The sequence below is a fragment of the Arachis hypogaea genome, chromosome 18, assembly GCF_003086295.3.
Source record: "Arachis hypogaea cultivar Tifrunner chromosome 18, arahy.Tifrunner.gnm2.J5K5, whole genome shotgun sequence".
NCBI classification, from domain to species: Eukaryota; Viridiplantae; Streptophyta; class Magnoliopsida; order Fabales; family Fabaceae; genus Arachis; species Arachis hypogaea.
In genome coordinates this window covers 32340094-32364081 of record NC_092053.1, presented here as the reverse complement: position 1 = coordinate 32364081, position 23988 = coordinate 32340094, and the positions used below count along the sequence as shown (strand labels likewise).

At 31.2% G+C, this 23988-nt stretch overlaps 1 protein-coding gene and 1 long non-coding RNA gene across 2 annotated transcripts; one reads left to right on the top strand and one right to left on the bottom strand.

Moving 5' to 3' along the window:
• Positions 1–9983: 9983 nt before the first annotated feature.
• LOC112772255 (uncharacterized) lies at positions 9984–11981 on the bottom strand. Its single transcript, XR_003187435.3, has 2 exons — positions 11694–11981; positions 9984–10238 (listed from the first exon to the last, which is right to left on the bottom strand). It is a non-coding gene; the product is annotated as an uncharacterized lncRNA (long non-coding RNA).
• Positions 11982–13263: 1282 nt separating this feature from the next.
• LOC140181578 (probable WRKY transcription factor 62) lies at positions 13264–16657 on the top strand. The gene is made up of 3 exons (XM_072225599.1): positions 13264–13634; positions 14956–15060; positions 16169–16657. Exons 1-3 carry the CDS (start codon positions 13336–13338, stop codon positions 16554–16556), a joined length of 792 nt encoding a protein of 263 aa, XP_072081700.1. The 5' UTR covers positions 13264–13335; the 3' UTR covers positions 16557–16657.
• The last annotated feature ends 7331 nt before the right edge of the window (positions 16658–23988 follow it).

The window sequence follows — 23988 nt, the reverse complement described above, 5'->3', positions numbered from 1 at the left end:
TGTATCATCTATCTCTTGCTTGGGAGGGCAGCTGTTGTTTGTCTTGTTAATTCCCTCCTTCCATTGCAGATTCTCTTTGTCAGTTTCTGTACCATCCTTCTTTCCATTACTGAACTGTGTTTCTGGCAGTACACTCAGAGTGACACTTTCATCATGCATCCTGAGGGTTAATTCTCCTTGCTCTATGTCTATGATGGCCCTAGCAGTGGCCAAGAACGGTCTTCCCAGTATAATGGAGTCACCCTCATCCTAATCTGAATCTGAGATCACAAAATCTGCCGGAAAGATGAATCTGTCTACCTTGACTAGAAGGTTCTCAATCATACCCGTGGGACATATCACTGACTTGTCCACCAATTCTAGAGACATTTGTACTGGTTTCACCTCTTTTATGCTTAGCTTTTTCACTAGAGAGGCAGGCATTAGATTGATACTAGCTCCTAAGTCACACATCGCCTTGTTGATGGTCATACTACCAATGGCGCAGGGTAGAAAGAAGCTTCCAGGGTCTTTGAGTTTAGGAGGAAGTCCCTTCTGGATTAGTGCTCTGCATTCCTCAGTAAGCAGTACAGTTTCATTAACTTGCCAACTCCTCTTCTTGTTGATAAGTTCTTTCAAGAACTTAGCATACAGGGGCATTTGCTCAAGTGCTTCAGCTAAGGGAATGTTTATCTCCAGTTTCTTGAAAGTCTCAAGGAACTTATGGAAGTGTTGGTTCTTAGTCTCTTTGCTGAACCTTTGAGGATAGGGCAATGGAGGTGTAAAGTTCTTCTCCACTTGCTGCTGTCCTGGAACCAGCTCTCCCTTTTGCAAAGTGGTTGGTTGGTCTTCTTTCTTTCTTGGCTTCTCAGTGATCTTGTTTGGCATCACATCTTGATTATTGGCTTCCTCTGCGTGTGTTGGCTTTTCCTCCTCTATTGGCCTCTTGCTACTCTCCACTTGCTTCTTTGTAATATCATTGTTACTCATCAATATTCTCTCACTTCTTAACTGTATCGCCTTGCACTCTTTCTTAGGATTTGGAATTGTGTCACTTGGCAGGGAACTTGATGGTCTCTCTGTTGCAAGGTGTTTAGAGAGCAGACCAATTTGCCTCTCCATATTCTTTATGGAGGCTTCTTGGTTCTTGGCTATCATTTCTTAGTGTTTCCACATTTTGTCTATCAAGGTTTCCAGGTTAGTGATTCTTTGAGATTCTGGTGATGTTTGTGGTTGGTTGTGAGATGTGGATGGTGGATGGTAGGCATTTTGGTTGGTGGGTTGGTTATTGGATGGATAATGGTTGGAGTTGGGGTAGTTATTTTGGGGTTTTCTGTAAGGATTTTGGTTAGTTTGCTGCTGGTTGTGGTTTTGGTTGTTTCTTGAAGCATTTTGATTTGAATTCCTCTGCCATGGTTGTTGGTTTTGGTTGTGATTGTCTCCCCACCTAAGGTTTGGGTGGTTTTTCCATGAAGGGTTGTAAGTATCACCATAGACTTCATTTGGTCCAGAATTTTGGTTGTGCATATACTGGACTTGTTCTTGCTGTTGCTCCTCTTGAGTTTCTTCATTTTGCCCCCATGTGGATGATGGTTGGCTTGTGTTGACTGCTGCAACTTGGAGGCTATCAATCCTCTTGGCCATTTGCTCAAATTGTTGTTGAATTTGCTGCTGCATCATTTTGTTTTGAGCTAGGATTGAGTCCACTCTTTCCAACTCCATCACTCCTTTCCTTTGTGATGGTTGGCGTTGCCTTTGGTGAGCAAAGAAATACTGGTTGTTGGCCACTATATCAATGAGATTTTGGGCTTCCTCTATAGTTTTCATTAGTTGTAAAGAGCCTCCTGCTGAATAATCCAAAGCCTCTTGAGATTTCAACGTCAAGCCTTCATAGAAATTCTGCAATCTGTCCCACTCACTGAACATTCCGGGTGGGCACTTCCTGATTAGAGCTTTGTATCGTTTCCATACCTCATACAAGGGTTCAGCATCCATTTGTGTGAATGTTTGTACTTCAGTCTTTAATCTAATAACTCTTTGAGGTGGGTAAAACTTGGCAAGGAACTTGGTTACTAGATCATCCCAATTGTTGATGCTGTCTCTTGGGAAGGATTCCAACCATTGAGTGGCTTTGTCTCTGAGAGAAAATGGAAATAGCAGTAGCTTGTAACTGTCAGGGTGCACACCATTGGTTTTGACAGTGTCACAAATCCTCAAGAAGGTAGACAAGTGTTGGTTAGGGTCTTCAAGTGGTCCTCCTCCATAAGAACAATTGTTTTGAACCAAAGTGATGAGTTGTGGCTTTAGTTCAAAGTTATTTACATTAACATTTGGGGTGAGAATGCTACTCCCACAATGTCTAGGATTTGCAAATGTGTAGGAAGCCAAAACTCTTCTCTGTGGTGGATTATTGTTGTTGTTGGCTGTTCCTTCTGGTGGATTTGTTAAGTGTTCCTCCATATCTTGGAATTCTTCTTCTGAGTCCTCTTCTCCAACAATGTTTTTTCCTCTTTCAGCTCTTCTTAATCTCCTGAGGGTTCTTTCGTCTTGTTCGCAAAAAGTGGGTATAACTCTCCTTGTACCTGACATACAACCAAAGCATAAGAATCACACAACACCAGAGAGGCAATAACACTTCAATCCATTGCTGAAGTGAAATGTTAGTTGGCTTAAGCAAAAATTCAAACAGTTAGCGTGTTAGTCAAAAGTTAAAGAAACAGAAAAGAAAAAGTGCTTGATATAGATCTCCACTTCACTTAATCATTGACAATCTATTTCAAACCCCGGCAACGGCGCCAAAAACTTGATGTGTGGAAAACGATCCAACACAAAACTCACCGGCAAGTGTACCAGGTCCCATCAAGTAATAATAACTCACGTGAGTGAGGTCGATCCCACAGGGATTGAAGGATTGAGCAATTTTAGTTTAGTGATTGATTTAGTCAAGCGAATAAGAGTTTATTTGAGTGATTTGTAATTGACAGAAGCTAAATTGCATGAATTGTAAAGGGAGAGGGATAGATTGCAGGAAATTAAAGAGCAAAAAAAGTAAATAAGCTGAATCTTAAAGAACAAGTAATGTAAATTGCAGAAACTTAGATTGCAAGAAATATAAATGACTGAATCTTAAAGTGCAAGAAATGTAAATTGCTTGAATTATAAAGGGGTTGGGAGTTGGATTTGCAGAAATTAAATAAGGAAAAGTAAATTGCAACAAGCAGGGAAGTAAAAGATGAATTTAATTGCAGTAGATCTCAAACAGACAATGTAAATTGGCTTGAAGAAGCGTTCAACAGAAGAATTAAAAGGAAATTTCAGATCTCAGGGGTCAAGAGACTAGAAAACTAAGTCTAGATCTCACTACCTTTCTTGATCCAATTCAGAAATCAATTGCAACAAATTAAAGATCAAAATAGTAGGAAAAATTGAATTTAAATTTCAATCCTCCAATAGTGCAGTGAAAGAAACAAAAAGAGATCTCAAGGTGAGATTGAGACAGAATTTCCTCAACTCTCAACACCCAAGACTCAAGCAAGAATTGCAGTAAAGGAAACAAGAAAACCAAAGAGGAAGAGAATTGAATTCTCCTCCCAGATCCAAGTTACAGTAAGTAAAATCCTCCAAGAGGTGTAAATTCAAAAGTAAAAGATGACGTTTTCCCTAAATCAAACTAACTTCTATTTATACACTTTCTTCTAATGGTTTTGGAGCCTTGAATTTGGGCCTTTGGTCTTGATGGAATTGGGTTGATAATAGCCTCTGTTGATTTCTCTTGGTGTTGGGAAGAAGTCCACTTGTGAACCGGGCCATGAACCATTCACGTTTGAGTCAACGTTTGAGGCAAACGTTGACTCAAACATCTTCGTGAAACCAATTATGCAGCTCGGCCACTTGCTGTCATCCACGTTTGAGCCAACGTTTGAGGTCAAACGTGAGCTCAAACGTGGCTCCTCCCATGCATTTCTTTTGGCCAATGTTTGGCATAACGTTTGAGGCAAACGTTGGCGCAAACGTGGCTCAATTAAACCATCAAACAGGGGTGCTCTTCCATGCTAAAAGGTGGCCAATGTTTGACCTCACGTTTGAGGTAAATGTTGGCGCAAACGTTGCCATGCTTCAGGGGTGCTTTTGCTTGTTCTTGTGGCGCCAACGTTTGACCTCAAGTTTGAGGCAAACGTTGGCGCAAACGTTGCTTCTTATGGGTGAAGAATCTTCAAGCCAACGTTTGACCTCAAGTTTGAGGCAAACATTGGCGCAAAGTTGGTGTGCCTCCAGGGTGTGGTTGCTCTCTTCCTCACGTTTGAGTCCAAGTTTAAGGCAAACTTGAGCTCAAACGTGAGTGCTTCTTCTTGCCCCTTGCTATCCCCTTTTCTTCAACCTTCTTCCAAGCTTTATTCCACCTATCATCAATCAACAATTGCATCAAAGCTATGCCATAATCATGAGAGTTATTCTTTTTCTTGTCATCTAAGCAATTATGGCACAAAACTCATGAAAATGCATCAATTCATCCATGGTTGATTAAATCTAAGGAAACATGAAATTTCACCCAAATGGCTTACTTGTGGCCCAAGAAAGTGCATAAAACCTATTGAAAATCAAAGAAAAAGACTAGTAAAACTAGGCTAGGATGACTTGCCATCAATAGTAACAGTGCCCAGTGATGTAGGATATAAGACCCCGGGACACCAAAGGTAATCCTAGCTCCATATCCATCACAAGATTCAAACTTAAGCATTCTAAATCAAATAAGCATAATATAAACCTTATCATAAATAAACCAGGTAATCTATCTTAAGGGATTTCTATTCTAACTAAACACTGCTGTCCCACAGCCTTCACCAACCTATCCTCCATGCGATCCCATCGCCACCGCCTTCCAAACCTCCTCAATCCCAGTAGAAAGCACAATTAATAACAATGCAAGAAATTCACAAGTAAAAGCATACAAGGCAAGTAGATCAAGTAAGCAAATAGTCATGTTATTCAATTAGGCATACAATTACAAGTCGGCAAAGCAAACAAGCAGATAGAAAATGCATATAATGAATGCCTGCCCTACTGGCTGTGATATCACATTGTCGGTTCAACTGCCAACCCGACACATTTCCATGGAGACGTCGCCCTTCGAATTTCTCATATGGGAACTCCCGAGATATAGTGCCCGGATCACTGTCCAGGTACCGGCGCCTGCACGCCTATAGATCCGAAGGGATGCGAGCGGGATACTCTTGCCTCAGACCTCACATCTCAACGTAAGCGGGATTAACTACTGTCCTTACGCCGCCGCCGCTACCACGACAGGCGGGATTAACCACCGTCCCTATCGGGCGCAAAGTGTCTCATAATCTCAGTAAAAACATTATTTCAGTGGTTTTCAAAAGGCATTTTCAGTATACAGAGATCCATCATCTCAATCCGAGTCCTCGACTCATCTCAACCACTGTCCATTCATAACTCAGTTTCCACTTATCAAAAGTTCATCATTCCTCATCTCATATATCCATCACCCTTCACCTAACGTCAAACCGTTCTCAGCACGCCAGAAACCTAGGCCTCCGTTTTCTAATTTATCATAAAATCATGTACGAGAATCCTTAAGTCATATCACATGTTCTATTACTCAAAACTAGGCCCAAAAGTCTTAAAATGGTGTTATAGAAGCTTACAACCTTGTTGGGAAGGTAGAATATTTGAAAAACAAGTAAAATTTGAGAAACAGGACGTGTGCGGCCGCACAGAGGTGTGCGTGCGCACGCCCAGGAAAATTTTTAAAAGTGTGCGTACACACAGGGGTGTGCGTACGCACAGGTGTCAAAACTAAAAAGGTCTGTTCACTTGCACAACCTGTGCCAGCGCCCCCAACAGACTGGCCTTCCCGACGTGTGCGTCCGCATAGACCTGTGCGTCCGCACAGGTTGAAATTTTTCCTTAGATATGTGCGCGCACAAGCTGTGCTAGCGCTGCAAATAGAATTTACTTCCCTGCTTGTGCGTGTGAACAGGTGTGTGCATCCGCACAGGTCAAAATTTTTACAGGGTGTACGCTCGTACATATCAGAAATCCTGAAATTCTGCAACTTTGCAGAATTTCATATTTTTAATACGAACTTTGAATGATCATAACTTCCTCTACAAAATTCCAAATTTCACAAACTTTATATCGATGTAAAGGGTTTTCAAAGATCTTTAATTCTAAATAAATTTCAATCAGTTTCGAAAACTGAGACAAAAGTTATGATCGAGCAAAGTTTGCCAAAAATCCCATTTTACCAAAAGCCACAATTTACCAAATTTTCAGAATTCTCAAACCACCTCCAACAAAAACAACATCAACCTCCCATTTACAGCACAACTAGCCTCTTGGGTCAAAATTCACCACTTACCACATATTTTCATCACATTTCACTATTCTCCAACGATAAATACCAATCATGCAATATCACAATAAATCTCCATTCAACTCTTCAAACTACATAACCATATCATTAACATTAATTTCAAATATATCTTAACATTAGCAATCATCATACCTTCACCTCAATAATCATCACACCGTCATAAATCATCATATATTAACATTTCAAACAACTCATCAACCATTATAATTCAAACTTATCCTATAGGTCACTAGCCTAAGTGTCCATCAATATTACATACTACATAGAGGAAACTGAAACCATACCTTGGCCAATTTCCTTTATGCACCAAAAACCCAAACGAGCACAAGCTATCCTTTCCAACACAATCCAAGCTTTCAACTCCACTCCAATAAGCACAATTAGGTTCCAAAAGCTCCCAAAGCCACAATAATCAAACTATATGCATACAATTCACCTCAAATCAACCTAGGGTTCCAATTAAGCATAAATTCACAAGGATTTAATGGCTCTTACCTCTTCCAATAGATTTGGATGTCAAAACCCAAGGCTAAGCAAGGCTTAGAGCAAACCTAAACATCCAAAATCATAAAAACTCATTTAACCCCAAAGCCCTAGGAACCGAAACTTTGGAGAGAAAAATAGAAGGGATTTCGTGGTTACCTCCCCAGTTTCTTGTATGGATTTTGTAGAGCTCTTCATGAGGAATGCGTAGCCGCAAACAGTGCAGCGATCGGAGCTCTCTAGCTCAAGATATGAGCTTTGGAAGTTTGAGATGAATAGTGCTCAATCTCTTCTCCTCTCCTTTTTTTCTTATTTCTGATGTGTGTGTTATGAGTGTTGTGTGGTGAGTTGGTTCACTTAATGAATCCTTTTATATGTTGGGCTTGGGTCCAACTTGGACTCGGTCCAACCCATTAGCGTTTTTAGCCCGTTTGGCCCAACTTCGGGCCAATCATTTAAAATTAACGCCCAGTTTTTTCATGTCTAACATTTTTCTAAGGTTTTTGCCGGTTTTCACTTTTTCTCATGCGGTACCGGGCAGACTTGAACCGGTTCAACTATCGGTTCGCAGTTTTTCACGTTTTTTCGCAGAAAGTATATTTTCTGACGCAGAAAAATCCACTGAGTCCAAAAATCACCTTTAAATCCTCAAATTCTCTCTCTAACTTTTCAGAATCTAATTTGGGCAATTAATCACTTAATTAACCGATTGATTAGTCACGGTTCTTACATGCATCACCACCCTTCATCACCACCCTTCATCACCTTTTTCTTCCTTTGTTGAGTAATGAGGTTGTACATATCCTTTTGGTTGAATGACAAGTTTGCATATCCACCTTTTTGAGCAGCCAAGTATCCCAAGATGTGACAGGTCATGATGCCTATGTCGTGCAAATTCTTCGCCTGAGCTTCATCTGAGACACTGAATGTGTGATACTCAGGCATCATGCTAACGTCGAGTGGATCAACTAATCCATGAGAGTGCTCTTCGTAGTACGAAACAACCTTCCATTTATGAATTTTTCTATCTAGTCTTGAACGAATTCTTGCACGGCAACAACTTCGAGTTAGGGGTCGGTGGTCCCTGATTCTTTCGTCCTTTTCAACCTCTTCCTTTCTTGAGCCTGCCCGATTGCAAATAATTTGGCGCATAATTAGGCAACCCTAGCTATCGCGTCTGACTTCATCCAACCTCACAGCGAAACCATGCAGCATTGCATAAGTCTTGTAGAATCGATAAACAGCATCCTCATTTGAAAACTCAAGTTGTAAGATATCTTCTCGTGACAGCTCTGCTATCCTCTTATCTTGAGGCCTATCTTCATCAACCTCTGAATCATCGTCTAAAAACTCTAGTTCGTCTCCTCTTGGGAACTCCTTGTCGGAGTGTGTTCCAAACAAATCGCTATCCGGCGGCTCCATCTCCCAAAAATCAACATACACCTATAATTTATAAAAAAAAACTAACACATCAACATACAATTAACATTTCACAAATATGTAGACTAGAACCATCACCATTAATTCACATCAAATACAGCAACACCCTTAAAAAACTCAAGATTTTAATACAATCCATCCAATTGTATTTACTTTTATGTCCCCCATTTGGTTGACTAGCTTCTTTGTATCTTAAAGACCTAAGCAGACATTCTTATTCTTACTTAGAATATGCTTTTGCTTGCAATGTATGTATATTCAGATTGTAATTTTTCTCCAATTGCTAAATAGTATCCATCAAGTTTGTTAGACTAGATTATGCAAATAGCTGGCACGTTCTTTCTAAAATTGATCCTATTAAAAGGTTGATTTACATTACATTGGTTGTGAAGTAATGCAAATAAATTGTCCTTCATTTTTTTCCATACTACATAAAAGAAAAAAAAGGGTATATCACTGTGTATTTAGGAGCATGTTTTAGTGTTTCTCTAAGAATGATGTTGAAACCTCCGAGGTAAATGGAAAGATCAAAATTATAAGATCAAGTCAATGAAGTCACCCAAAAAAGGATAACTATAACAACAAGAAAAGATCAAAGTAATCAAAATTTTCAGGAATGAAAAAGGAGGTTTTTTTTGTGACTAATGATCAAGGGAGGTTTTACTAATAAACTTAACATTTAAAAACATATTTTTTCCCAACTTCCAGTGTTGAATGAAACTGAGGGTTTACCAAAAAACTAGCTAATTGATAAAAAAAAATTGGTACAAGAAGCTAGCCACAAGAACGTGCAAAAAATGGTTCAGAATAAGAACATATATTTAGATTAATTTTTTTAAAAATGTGCATCAATGATTTCATCACTTCATAATTTCATTTGTCATTATTTGTACAAAGTAGAAATGACATTCTCACCAAAGATAAATTGAAGGAGATGTATGTAACAATGAAAACATGTGGTAGTAATACTTGTACCTGACCAGAACGATGTCACGCACATTATGTTTATAGAAACAACATAGATAATAAATATTAGAAATTGATCCAAATGAGGCGTATAAAGGAAGACAACACTAAGTTGGATGCATTTTAATCTAATGTTTAGGAATCATGAGGGCATGCACAAGGAAAAGCATTCAGCTTCTTTTTATTTTTAGCTGGCTACTACCCATTTTTATCTGCTTCATAATCATTCAATAGATATACATAATTAATATCATACAATTTCTTAAGGCCTTCTCTACTTCATGACTTCTATTTCACTTCTTTCGAAGGAAACGAGCAAAGTAAAAATTAGATTAGAAAGTTAGCAGCACACTTAAATAAAATAGAAATAATTCAGATTAAGTAAATACTTTTAGGAGATTATACACCAAAGGTAAAGCAGTTACCATCGTCTTCCATATGAAACTGAAAGTGAAAGGGGCATTGCAAGTAACAGAAGAACACTAGCAAATAGGGACATTACAAGAAGATAAATTAAAAAAAACAAAACAAAATACAACACCAACAATAACACAACATCCGCAACTATAACAAGATGAAAGGTTCAGAAAAATAAGACAACAACATCCAATGTGTTTTTTATCAAAATTAAAGCTACTCTTGTTCTAATTACCTATTTCAATTCCAATTAACTCAGTTCAGAACAAAATTAAAAGGCATAAAGCAAACAAAAGGATAGAACAAAAACCTAATTGTAGAAGTAAGTTGGGTAATTTACATAAAGGGTAATTTACATGTTGTTTCAAAAATGTTTATCTAAATTCAATATATTAACATGCACTTGTGAAAATCATACAGTGATTATAGAGAGGTTTTGGCTTTTTGTTGCTAGAATTAATTTCAATTTGTGCTTTCTGTCCCTTCTACTTGAACTTTGATTCACCTCCAAGAACCACTACATTATTTCGAACAATTTGGCTCTGAATTCCACCTGTTAACATACAGAGCTAAGTAAAGTATTGAGAGAAAACAAAATTGCTATTAATAATTGAAACAGAAAAACTTTGAAATTACATAAACGCATCCACAAAAATATCTTATCTATTTTTTTCCGTCCAACCAAACATTTCCTTAGGAGGAAAGAAAAAAGTACTATCAGTTTAGCATGTCCTTATTTGATCAAGAGTTCTACAAATATTTGACTTTTCACTTGGATACCTTATAGTGGCTTAGTCATCTTTTCATGGCAGTGCTTCTAATAAAAATAAACAGAGCAAGGTGGCATCTATTTCTTTTCATATTTCTAATTCTGCCCATTCAATTAACCTAGAACACTGAAATCATATGGATAAAACTGGTTTAAAAATATGTTCATATAAGCAAACGCAGTTAATTAGGTGATTTAATTTAGATGTCATAGTAATGTCACGTTTAGGGTTTTACCATAAGATAATGTCATGCTAGCCACTAAGAAAATGTGTATTGATAATAGACATCATTCCTTAAATAAGACCACAAAATTACTGTTCATCTGTTCCGTGAAAGAGACAATTTTGTCCTCTAATCTGTCAGTCAGAATTGGTTGCCAACTAACAAAAAGTTCTTATCAAGAAACATGAAACTAAAACCAGGATAAGGCCTTGAACAAAATCAAAAGAAGCCCATGAAAAATGAAATAATGCTATTTGTGTTCCGTATGAGTTCAAAGAGATTGTCACAATAAATTATTTATACAAAATTTTAAGCAACCAGATACAGAACATCACATCTTATTAGAATATTAATCACTACTTTATGCAAAATAAGCTGATGGGCAATAAGTCAATAACAAGTTAAGAAAGTGGAATAACATTACGAAATTGAATTGTTTGACTTAATGATGGTTTGAAACTTTCAGCCAGTCAATAAGAGTGCTATGCTCATATTTATTAAGATGTTTAGGAAGACAAATCTTCAAATGGATTTTTCCTTTTCCTTGACTCCTGACTTTTATCTGCCACTGAAACTGAATTTTCTAATTCATCAACACAAAGAAAACCCACAAAGTCTTCCTTTTCTTCAGTTTGCTTGAACACTTAATTAAAATAGAAATAATTCAAATTAAGTAAATACTTTTAGGAGATTATACACCAAAACTAAATCAGTAACCATCCTCTTCCATATGAAAGTAAAAGTGAAAGGACCATTGCAAGTAACAAAAGAACACCAGCAAACAGAGGCATTACAAGAAGATAAATTAAAAACAAAACAAAACACCAACAATAATACAACATCAGCAACTATAATAAGATGAAAAGTTCAGAAAAAAAAAAAAACACAACAACATCTAAGGTGTTTCTAATCAAAATTAGAGCTACTCTTGTTCTAATTACCTATTTCAATTCCAATTAACTCAATTCAGAACAAAATTAAAGGACATAAAGCAAAGAAAATGATAGAACAAAACCTATTTCCAAAAGTAAGGAGGTTGCAGCGAGAGCCGCGATAACAACACCACCACCCATTGCGACGGTACTTGAACGAGTCGTTAAGGGATGATGAAAGGAAGAAATATGTTCCGAGCGAAAGGGCAGCAGATGCTTCTTCTCTCGACAGTGACAGTGACGACGACGGCGAAGTTTAGCAGGAATAAATTTGAGTATGAAGGAACAATGAAAGGGAGGAAACGTTCTTCACTCAACAGGGGAAGTGCTCTTCAATTGAAGGGTGGAACAAATCAAATTAAAACTGATTTGGTAAAAAACATAAATTTCCTTTTTAATATTTACAAAAATTATATAATCATTCATCTTATAAAAATATTTAATTATAAAATATTCCTACTTTAGTTAAGATATTAACTCTTGTTGGGTTAAATTAACTCAAACTAAAATTAAATATCCAATTAAAATGTGTCACGTCATAAGAAATAATTTACATATTGATTTAGAGGGAGTTAGGTAGAATTCACCAATATATAACATAATATTATCTTATTAAATTATTAATAGTTTCCGAGGAAAAAACCTAATACATCACTAATAAGTAGTATTCATCAACATACATCTATCTGTCCCTATATCAGGTATATCATTAAAATTTTAATAAAATGAAAGACAAATAGACAATGATACTTGACAGATCTTCTTGTGTTCTTCACTTGATTAATATTTTGCTATAGTGGCCTCCAAATTTTGCTGAGCATTATTTGCAGCTTGCAAATAAAAATGGATTCAAATATATCTTTAATATTTTATTTTCTTGTATTCCACTATAAATTTAAAATTTTATACTGCAATTTGATTATATTCATTTAAAACAATATCTTAAATTATTAGTTCCTAATAATTTCTGTTTAGATCAAAATTCTCTAAAATAAAAAATTAATCACTCTTAAATTAAGATAATATAATTTATATATAAATTAATTTATATCAGTCCTTATTAAAAAAATTAATCTATAAATTATTATAACTTAAACTTTCAAAATAAATGATTGCATCATGCATTCATTGATTTAAAGTCTTTAATCTTGAATCCTGAATTATTATACGTTATATTTTGTTGCAAAATTTTTGCAACTCTACAGTTTAAAACCATTGACCTATCCAACAATGAGAGGGAATCTTTTATAATTTTCTGAATATAAACGATAATTTAATTTTATGTAGTTTGCTAGTAGCCTTGCCGAAGAATAACATGGATCTATTTAAGATAATAAATAACGCTAAATAACGCGTGGTTAGCTCATAAATTCACACAAATTTGAATTTTTTCTTGTGCATGCAACAACCTTTTAATCAGCAACAAATCTTTAAATAGAATTTTTAGTACCACAATAAATTAATCGTTAACTTGTCGAATTGAAAAAATACTGTGAAAAATCAGTAATAATTATAATGATGTATTTATTATATTTAATATTATATCTTTATTTCGGTATAAATTAATGAATATAAACAAAAAGAAAACAGAAAAAATTATTATTACTTATGATTTTCAAATTATAGCCTCCAAACATTTTTTAAGATAAAAAAAAAAACAATGAAAAGTACTAACCTAATTATATGCTTCCTTCACCCAAGTAAACGTTTTGGGAAAGAACTAGAATGGAGAACAATAATGAGGTTTCAAAGGCAAAAATGATGGAGCAAGAAATAATGAGAGGGCGTGACATGGCAAACCAGTTACTTCAAGTTGTTGTTGATAGTAGAAATGAAGAAGAAATTGAAAAGTCAACGGTGATGCCTTATGCTGAAGATGCTGTGCGCAAAGTTCTCAGATCATTCACAAACACACTCTTGCTATTGAACAATGAAGACACAAGAGAAAGTAGTTGCAACAGCAACAACAAGAAGAAGAAGAGTAGTTCCAGCAATAAAAGTCAAAAAGGGTGCCACAAGAGAAAGTAAGAATCATATATTCATACATGATACTTTTCTAGATCTAGCTAGCTAGCTAGCTATATGATTATTCTGTGTGTTTTAATTTGTGGGTTTGATTATATTGATGTTAGGAACACATTTTAAGTCAAATCTTGTGTAGGGAATAGATAGACACTTAGTCACTGAAGATTTCTAATTAATCCTCCACTGAAAAGCAAGTCTAGAGTCTACTATATATCCATTCTATCTGGTCAGTAATTAAGGATCCAATCATCCTAAATTACAGTCCGAATTTCATTTTCTAGGTTAAACTAGAGACCAATTTGTCCATTTCATGAAAATTGATTATTTCCTGCCTCTAAGTCTCCATTGTTACCAAAAACTCCATTTCTAGATGAGAAGTTTCTTCTTTTCTTTTTTCTTTTTTCTAAAGGCAATTTTAGTGATCTAATTGTTATAAATTAGTTCTGAAAAAAAAAAAAAAAAAAAACTTAAACCTATAAAAAACTTACGTGAATTATTATATATTTTATTTACATATTCTTTCGTGTAAATTTTTTTTTTCGACTTATGTAAATTTTACATGAATTTTACTATTTATAGTCTAACAGATAAAATAATTATATGTCTGTCAAATAAAATGATGATAGTCTAACAACTACCTTTTAGAATTACTACCATTTTAGACTGATCTCATTTACGACTATCATAACAATCATTACTGTTATATGTAGCAGCAATAATAATTCAAAATTACTGCAACATATTCGTGATATATCAGTGATATCAAATGCTACTGATGATATAATTGGATCTTAATAACAGTAAATCATGATTGTCACCAAACTAGTTGCAAAGATAAAATATTGGGTATCAACAATATATCATAGTTTCTATGTTGCAGGTATGCATTTATTGCAGCATTTCCCTACATATGTTGCAGAAAGGGATTAATGCTTTTGCTGAGTTAAGTCTCGTTTGCTGACTTAATTGCTAGCAATATATATACCTATTATTGGCATAATTTAACCTGAATAACAAGTTAGGATGTCACTTATTAAGAATAAATGTTATATTTCATTGGAAAATATGCAATTTCTTATATTATGGTTTCGGATTAATTCATTGCTGGGTTAAATTTATCATCACTATTGTTGATTCCAAGTTCTCCGTTTCAGATATTTCAATCCCACAAACACTAATCGAGGAACCAATTATTGTACACCAATTGTAATATTGTTATTTGGGTTTTGGTTTTGGTTTTGAAATTGAAAGTACATATAATTATAAAAGAAATTAAGGGTTTTCTAATTAATAATTAATTGGAATTTTTGTCAAGTGAAGATCAGTTGCACCAAGCTGGCAGACTGACAGCTCAATTCTGTGTGAGGATGGCCATGCATGGAGAAAGTACGGACAGAAGAAGACCATCAATTCCAATTACCTCAGGTATTCTTTCTTTTTTTTTTTTAGAAATAAAGAAGAATCCAATTTTAAATTTTAAATTTTGATATTATATCAAAAAATTATTATGAATAATGTTATATGATTAAAAAAAGATATTTTATACTAAAATTTTAATTTTAATTTTTAAATTTTATATAATAATATAAAATTAAAATATTAATATAAAATATTAATTAATATTAATAAAAATTATTGAATTTTTTTAAGATTTTAAATTAATAAATTATTCAACCACATGATTTTTAATCACAATTGTATTCGTCGCTGTAAGTATGTTTTGCGTCATTTGCGATTTCAATAGTTACTATATTCTATATATTCATTACCCCAAAAAAAAAAGTTACTATATAGTCTCAGTAGAAAGCTAATAAAAAAAATGGGCCAATTTCAGTTAATAACTAATTATTGAGCTACAAGTGTGCTCACTCAACGTTTAATTTTTGAAATTATTCTTTTGTCTTTTTTATTTATTTATCTTATTTTTTTTCTCAAAACTACAATTTCATTTTTCACCACCAGCCATCTATCACCCGCAGCTGCTGATTGTCACCTTCTTGTTGTTGTCAGTTGCTATATGTTGTTGCTTTTTAACTCGATTTAAATCATAAATTTTAAATTCTTAATTGGCTTTATTTTAATTCACTTCCAATTTGTTTTAAACTTGAATTTTAAATATTTATTTATTTTTAGTTTAGAATGTTTCTTTCTTATTTTTTAATTGTTAGTTAATTTTTAAATTAATTAACTTATTTAATATTAACTTACTACACTTTTTTATTGTCATATAAATATATGGCAGTACTATAATGCCACAAAAGTATTACAATTATAACGACACGATCAAACTCCTTTAAAATAAAAAAATTAATAAAATAATAAAATAAGAAATTAATTATTCTTAAATTAAGATAATAAAATTAATTATGATAAAAATTATAAATTTAATAATAATTAATTTTTTAATTTATGATTTTACCATTTTTTTATTTTAAAAAATTTAAATTCATAAGTGTAATTTTAAAAATCATACCCACCAAATCAAATTTTGCATCCATACATCTTTCTACAACTTGAAAAAGAATGTGTGCAGGAGCTACTACAAGTGCAGCTACAAGAATGAAAAAGATTGCAAAGCCATCAAACATGTTCAGAGAATCCAAGAGGATCCTCCATTATACCGTACAACCTATTATGGCCATCACACTTGCAAATGCTCTCTCATCACTTACCCACACACAAGACTAGAACCTGCTTCTTCTTTTGAATCTTCTATGTTACTATCCTTTAGTAGTGATCACAATACCAATAATACCCTTCCAGTAATAACCAAACAAGAAGCACAACCTTTTCCTTCGTCATCAACAAAACAAGAGCCCATGGAAGTAGTGGTTTCTAATGACCGTATTGACCACAACCAATCTTCCTCATCAAATGACTACGATCTCTTAAGTGATTATGAACTTTATTTCAATTATTAGAGGCATCTTGTGTCTTAATTAAGTAATCATTTGGATTTTGATATGATAAGTTTATATTGTCTTAATAAGCCTCCTACTCAGTGAAATCAATTTTCCAGTGATGAAGGGGTATGTATTGACTTCCCATTTAAGGAGAGAGAAGTTATATTTGAATTTAATTTGTACAAAAGTTTGATATAATTTATGTTGGATCAATATAGTGATTTAGATATCGCAAATTCGTAATCCATATTTGCTACTAATTTTAAATTTAAATAATATAATTTAAAAGAAAAGAAAATTATATAAATTTGAATTCAAGGGTTTTGGTCAAACATTACTTATATAATTTATACTAAAAAATTAAAATTTTTAGAATACATACAATTATTACTTATTCTAACGGTTAGAGATATAAAAAAAATTTTTTCATTAGCTTAAATTTTTAAAAAAAATAATTTTATAACGATTACATTAATGCAATTTGCAACATCTCATAAACAATAATATTGAAGATTATTTTTCACTTAATAACTCTCCATACATTTTCTCAATTTAATTAACTGCTAACTCATCAAAATCATTACCTCTACTACATGCTTAAATTATAAAGAACCAAATTCATAGCATTTAATAGTATATATAAAAGTACGACATATATATTTATTAATTTACAATATTAAAAATACAAATCATCAAATTAATCTCTTAAAAAAGAAAGAGAACAACATATTTATAAGGAGAAAAGAGACAAGTCTAACGAACAGTGATGATAGCAAACCACACAACATAAGAGATTTCAGCCTAGTTCACGCAATCTTTGGAGAATGTTAATGGTAGTTGACACTGGCGGAGAAGGCTGTCGGAGGTGATTTGAAAGAGAAAGAGAGAGAGAGGATAGTTTGAAAATGTAGGGAAAAAGAATGTGTTTTAATTTTAGGACAAACTTATCATTGAATTTATTGGTGGATAAATTTGACGGTAATATAATGGGAGTTATCAAAATGCAACGTTCATTAATTGAATTTGTCAATGCATTCAATGCTAAATTTTGCGTTTTTGTTCTCTATTTTCTCTCTAATTATTATTGGTAAATTCACCATCGAAAAGATAAATCTTTTGATAATATTTTGACATGATGAATTTAATGGCAGATTCGTCAAAAAATTCAATAATAAAATTGCCGCTAATGTTCGACAATAAATTTAACAGTATTAAACGTTTTTTTGTAGTGTATCATAATACCCATAACACATAAATAGTTATGTTTTTAATATTGGTTTTATCTCAAAGTTTTTTGAGATTTTTTCTAGAGGAGTGCTAGGGAGCAGCAATTTTTGTGATTTGTAGCTATTAAATAGCTATCAATGATGATTTTAATGGTGTGAGATTTCATCCAATGGTGTGAGATTACTCACTTTTCTTTTGCTGGTTACATACTAGCCAAAATTTAATAAAGTTGCTGGCTCACTAGACTTTTCCTTTTTTTTATTTGTTTTATACTAAATTCTTTTTAGAGTCAATAAAAAATAAAATTCTCAACTTTAAAGCTATACAAAAAATATTTTATAAAATAACTTCTTTAAAAAATTTAAATTAATAAAAAAAATCATAAATTTTTCAGTTCAACTAGGTATCCTTTAAAAGTTGTACAATATTCAATTTTTTATTACAATAATTAAAAAAAAGTAAACAAACACATCTAAAAATTATAAATAGATTTAGTGTCTTTTAAAATTAAATATACATTCAAAATACAAACTAAATAAATTGAAATTTAAATTTTAAATTTTAATTTTAAATTTCTGTTTCAGATTTAATATATTTAATTATTAATATATTACAATTTAAATACGCATCCAAAAATCAAATTAGTTAAAATTCAAAATTTTAATTTTAAAATTCTAAAATAAATCTTAAACCATCTAATTATTAATTAATACCATACAAAATCCTGAAGGAAACAGAACAGTCATATTCACCGCACATCATAATTATCAGAAACGTACTTTTTTCTGAATATTTCTTTCTCCAATGAATTTCCCACCGTATATATGATTGCTACCTTGTTTTTTCTAGTCACAAAATATAATTCTTCCATCTTTTTTCTGGTGATCTATTTTTATCTAATTCTTTGTGTTGCATTAAAAAGGAATAATATAATTTGTTAAAATATATACACACTATAGCAACTCAACTTTATTGTGCACTCAATAAGTTCTTGCCTCATAACTATCATTGAGTTATATTTTGATTATTTTCTCGCGTCTTTAATATGTCTTCTTCTTCCTCGTCGCCGTTTGTCCGCATCAGCGTCGCCGTTCAATCGCGGCGAAAACGTACCTAAAGTTTGGATGGATTTCTGCTCATAGAGTTTTTCTTTGCGCATTCTCTGATACCATTGCTTTTTTTTTATTATTCTGTATATATATAAGTTTTTTTACATGAGTTTTGGATGTGTTGATAAAATATTTAGAGTGCATTCTTATAATTTTAGATGTGTTTATGTTGTTTATTATGTTCTTATGTACATATATAAATTTTTTTACATGAGTTTTGGATGTGTTGATAAAATATTTAGAGTGCATTCTTACAATTTTGGATGTGTATTTGAGTTTAATTTTGTCTGTGTTCAATATATAATAATTTAGAACTATAATGACAATAATTTAGATGTGTTAATACATAATTTTGAATGTGTTTATGTTATTTATTTAATTTAGATATATTTTTTACATGAGTTTTGAATTAAAAAAAATTAAAGTTAGTTTAATTAATTTTAAAAACTTTACTGTTTTTTTAAAAATTAGTACACGAAAAATTGTTGAAAGTTTTATGGTTAGTTTACAAAAAATCAATATATTGCGAGTGGTTACAAATTTTACGGTAATAAATATTAAAAATAAGAATAATTTCTTAAAAGTAGAAAATATAATTAATTAAAAAATTAAAATAATAAAATATTAAATTTAAAGACGGAATAAAAACGAAATTTTATTATACAAATATCATTTTCCTAAATTTTTATATATCTATCCTCCTCAGCCTTACATCAATAGAATAAGTCTTTCTTTTTAATCGAAAGATCACCGATATTGAAAACAAAATATAGTATGATATGCTAGAAACAACATAATAAAAGCAATGAACCAATATAGATTAATCTAAAATATTGCGGTGAATTGATAGTAGATTGGAAGTTACGAGTGAGTAGTACAACAAATTACATAAATATTACTCATGTGATTTGAATGTAAATAGTAGTTTAATCTTAACAATTTAAATCAATACAATAGTTATAAATATATTTTTATATTCTTATATAAAAATTTTATTCTCGTAATTAATATATATGGCTATAAACATTACATTAAATTTTTTAATATCAAAATTTTAATATTAATTCTTTAGTTTTTAACGAATAAAATGATTATTTTTAGCGAATTTTAATAAATTATTAATCGCCGTTTAGAATTTAAAAGGCTATAAAAAAACACTTTTGTTTTTCAGGAATTTAAACTAAAACAAAATTTAAATTGTTACTTTTATTAGTTTTATTTTTAATATTTTATTTAAATACAAATAAAAAAGATTTATTAATATTTATGTTTTAAGATTATTATGTGATTATTAGCCGATGCATATAGAAATAAGATATATCTAATATCTTATAAAAAAAATTATATTATACAACTATAAATAAATTAATTATTTATTTAATTATTTTACCATAATAAATTTGATTATTTTAGTAATTGATTAGTTGAAAAATGTGTGAATCAATTCATATATAAAATATGTATTGATATATAATGACTAATTTAATTACTAACTTTTATATATATAATATTTTTGTAATTTTATAGCAATACTTGCAAAATCAGCTAATAATACATTAAAATATAAATGCTTTACTCTTTGCACAAATTAGAAATGAATGAATTTTTCTATTTAAATAAAAAAATCATAATTTAAATGGTTTAATTCTTTCACAGTTTTATATTCGACTAGTCGTTACTTATTCTTTTGATGTGATGCTTTTTTTTAAGTTAATTCTATATCCAATAAATAAAGCAGCCTCTTTAATTAATAATTAACTGATCATAGGCAATTAGGCATAGTGATAGCCCTAGGGTGCCAGTTGTCTCGTTAACAATGTTATTGTAATACAGCGCAACCCTTTTTTATTTTGCGGATAACAACATAATACATTTGGAAAAACCTGATTAATTAATTATGGATAGAGGTAGCTCTCGTCACATATTGAGGCACCCTACGTAAGCATCATGACGTCACTCGAAGCATATTCTTTGTAGATCCGTCGTTGGAGCCCGCAAAACTTACTTTATGGACTATCGCATTTGCACCTGTCTCGACTCTCGAGATTTCAAATTTAAAAAAGATATATTTAAATAAAATAAATAATTAAATAATTTAATTTTCAATTTTAGTAATTATTAACAAGATTTTGAAAGGTTTAGTTAGTTTATTGTTTTTTATAATTTTACTAAATTTTTAATTAGATTTTTATATTTGTTTTAATTAGATTTTTATATTATATTATTTTTAAATTTTAATTTTGTAATTAGATCATTTTATATTAAAAATTTTAAAATTAACAGAATATTTTTTTAAAATATGTGCAATCAAATATCTAATTAAATTTTTAATTATAAATATCTTCAATTTGCGAAGAATTATTCTATTAATTTTAATATTTTTGACATGAAAATGACTTAATTATAAGACTAAAAATAGTATAAGAATCGAACCTAATTAAAAAAAAAAATATAAAAATTTAATACTTAAAAATTTGATGAAATTATAAAAATTAATATAGTAATTAAACTATTTTAAAATATGAGTAGGTTATTGAACTGAAAAAATAAAAAATTTAAAAGGTTCAGTCGAATAGAATCATATATAATAAAATATATATAAAATTATTAATTAAATTTTTAATTAATTTTTCTAATAAAAAATTAGATTGATTCAATTGTTTATTAATTTTACCGGTTTTTTAATTTAATCGATTTTTTTCAACTCTTTGTTTGAGTAAATTAGACTACTTAAAAGATTAATTCTTGATTAACTCGTTCAAATCCACCATTTCAATCCAGTTTTTAGAATCATAAATAGTAAAAGAATCATCTAAAAAATGAATTATTATGTCATCAATTTTGTTCTCCCCTACAACTAGTCTTATTGCAAATAAAACTCGATGGAGTTGAATATGAAGAGATTATTTTATTCAAATCAATCACCATCACAGTTAGTCGTCTAATAGTTATATTCGGATAAATAACAACTCTATTTTAACTAGTTATTTGTTCAATTTAAGTTTGAGATATTGGAAATATTAGAATAAGAATGATAGGAGTTTTGGATATAATATTTAGAGTTCAATACGTTTTTTGTCTTATAGTTTAGGTTGAAAATATTTGTTGTCTTTAATCTTTTTAATACAAAATTGTCTATAAAATTTAACATAATTTTTTATATTATTCTTTTGGACAGATTAATTTTTTAAATGACAAAAATATATCATATTTCTTCTCATCACCACCACCCTCACCTACTATCACTTCGTCACCATTTGCATAACCTCACTCACTATCATTTTATCATCTACTGTTTATAAATTCAACAAGATAACCTTCAACAACAACTTCAAATAAATCAAAACCAAAATAGCAATTCATCACTAAAATCATCATCGTTAACAAAAAACAAAAAAATCATCATCATCATTGTTAAAACAAACATTAACAAAAAAATTAGACATTAACAAAAATAACAAACATCTTATTTTTCCTCCAAATTCTTACTAAAACCAAAGAATCAAAGAAAGCAACAACAATCCATATTCGAAAATTAGAGTTTCTGACAAAGGGGAAGGGAGAAAAGGGAATTAGGGAATTAGGATTTCTCCGTTAGCTCACCCATGTTCTACAAGAGTCTAGACGGCGGAGAGAAGGAGAAGGGAGGACATGTGGCGGTGATGCTGGAAACGCGAGAAACACGACTACCGCCACCACCTCCCCGACGACAACGAGGAACACGAGGCAAGGGCGAGGGCCAAGCGCGTTGCGGCAAAGCAAGGGCACGAGTCGTGGTGCTGCGAGGGCAAGGGCGAGGTGCGGCGAGGCGAGGGTGAGGTGCAACGAGGGCGACGACGATGCTTTTTTTTTTTCCTTCTCTGAGTTTTTGCTTCTCTCTCTGAGTCTCTGCTTCTTTCTCTTCTGAAGGTGGGATGGAGATGATGACACTGAGGATATAATTGTTCGAAGAACAATTTTAAAACTAAGTTGAATCTTATAAACGAATTTGAATGTACAAAAAAATTGGGGACAAATAATTTTTTTAACCTAAATCTTAGAGAGCAAAATCGTACTTAACCCTAATATTTATAAGTAGCTAGGGACAGAGATATAAGAGGGACTGACCCTCTAGAACTTTAAAGATATATATATATATATATATATATATATATATATATATATTTAAAGAAATAAAAAATATTATGTAATTTAATAATTTTATATGTATTATTTTTTATTATGTAATAGATTTATGTTTTAATTATTTAGTTTACTAATATTTTTCACTTAACAAATTTAATATCATATATTTAAGTATTTGTACTTTTCAAGTTAATTTCTACATTTAAAAATTGTTTTTTTTATTAATATTAAAATATTAAAATAATTAACATTTATATTATTAACTAGAATATTAATAATAACTTTTACAGGTATGTTTTAGTAATCATATTATATATTTTAGATATTTTTTTATAAAAATACTCAATTTTTTAGTTTATATTGTTAAACAAAAAAATTCCTTAAATTTTTCATCATAACTTATTTCATATATCATTTTATTTTAAAATTTATATCTTGTATTCTATAAAGATATTGTCTTTCAGATAATTAATAATTTATGATTTATTTTCGAAATTTAAAAAAAAAACTCATTTTAATTAATAAGATATGTGATAACTTCTTAACTAAACATATCACAAAATATTAAAATTTTGTAATTTTATAATATACTGATATTATTGTTGTCTTTTTTATGTAACTGTCACGTAAAAATAAAACTACAAAAAAATTTTATAAAATTATTTTTCTTTATATATTGATAAACCTTTTAAAAATAACCCAATTCAATATCCACATATTATGTCTAAATTATTTTTATATAATAAACAAGAATAATTAAAAAATTTGTCTAAAATTTGGTTCTTTTATATTAAAATTTTTGGATCTATTCCTATTTACAAGGCAATTATTTTTCATTACAATAAAATCGGAGAATAGCGGTGGTTTTTATTGCCATTACCGCTGCAAAATCAAAGGTTGGTGGCTCACTAGACCGCCCTCGTTATGGGCGTGGGGATTAGGTTTGGTGGCGATTTTCAACAATTGCTAGTATAACCGCCGCTAAATCA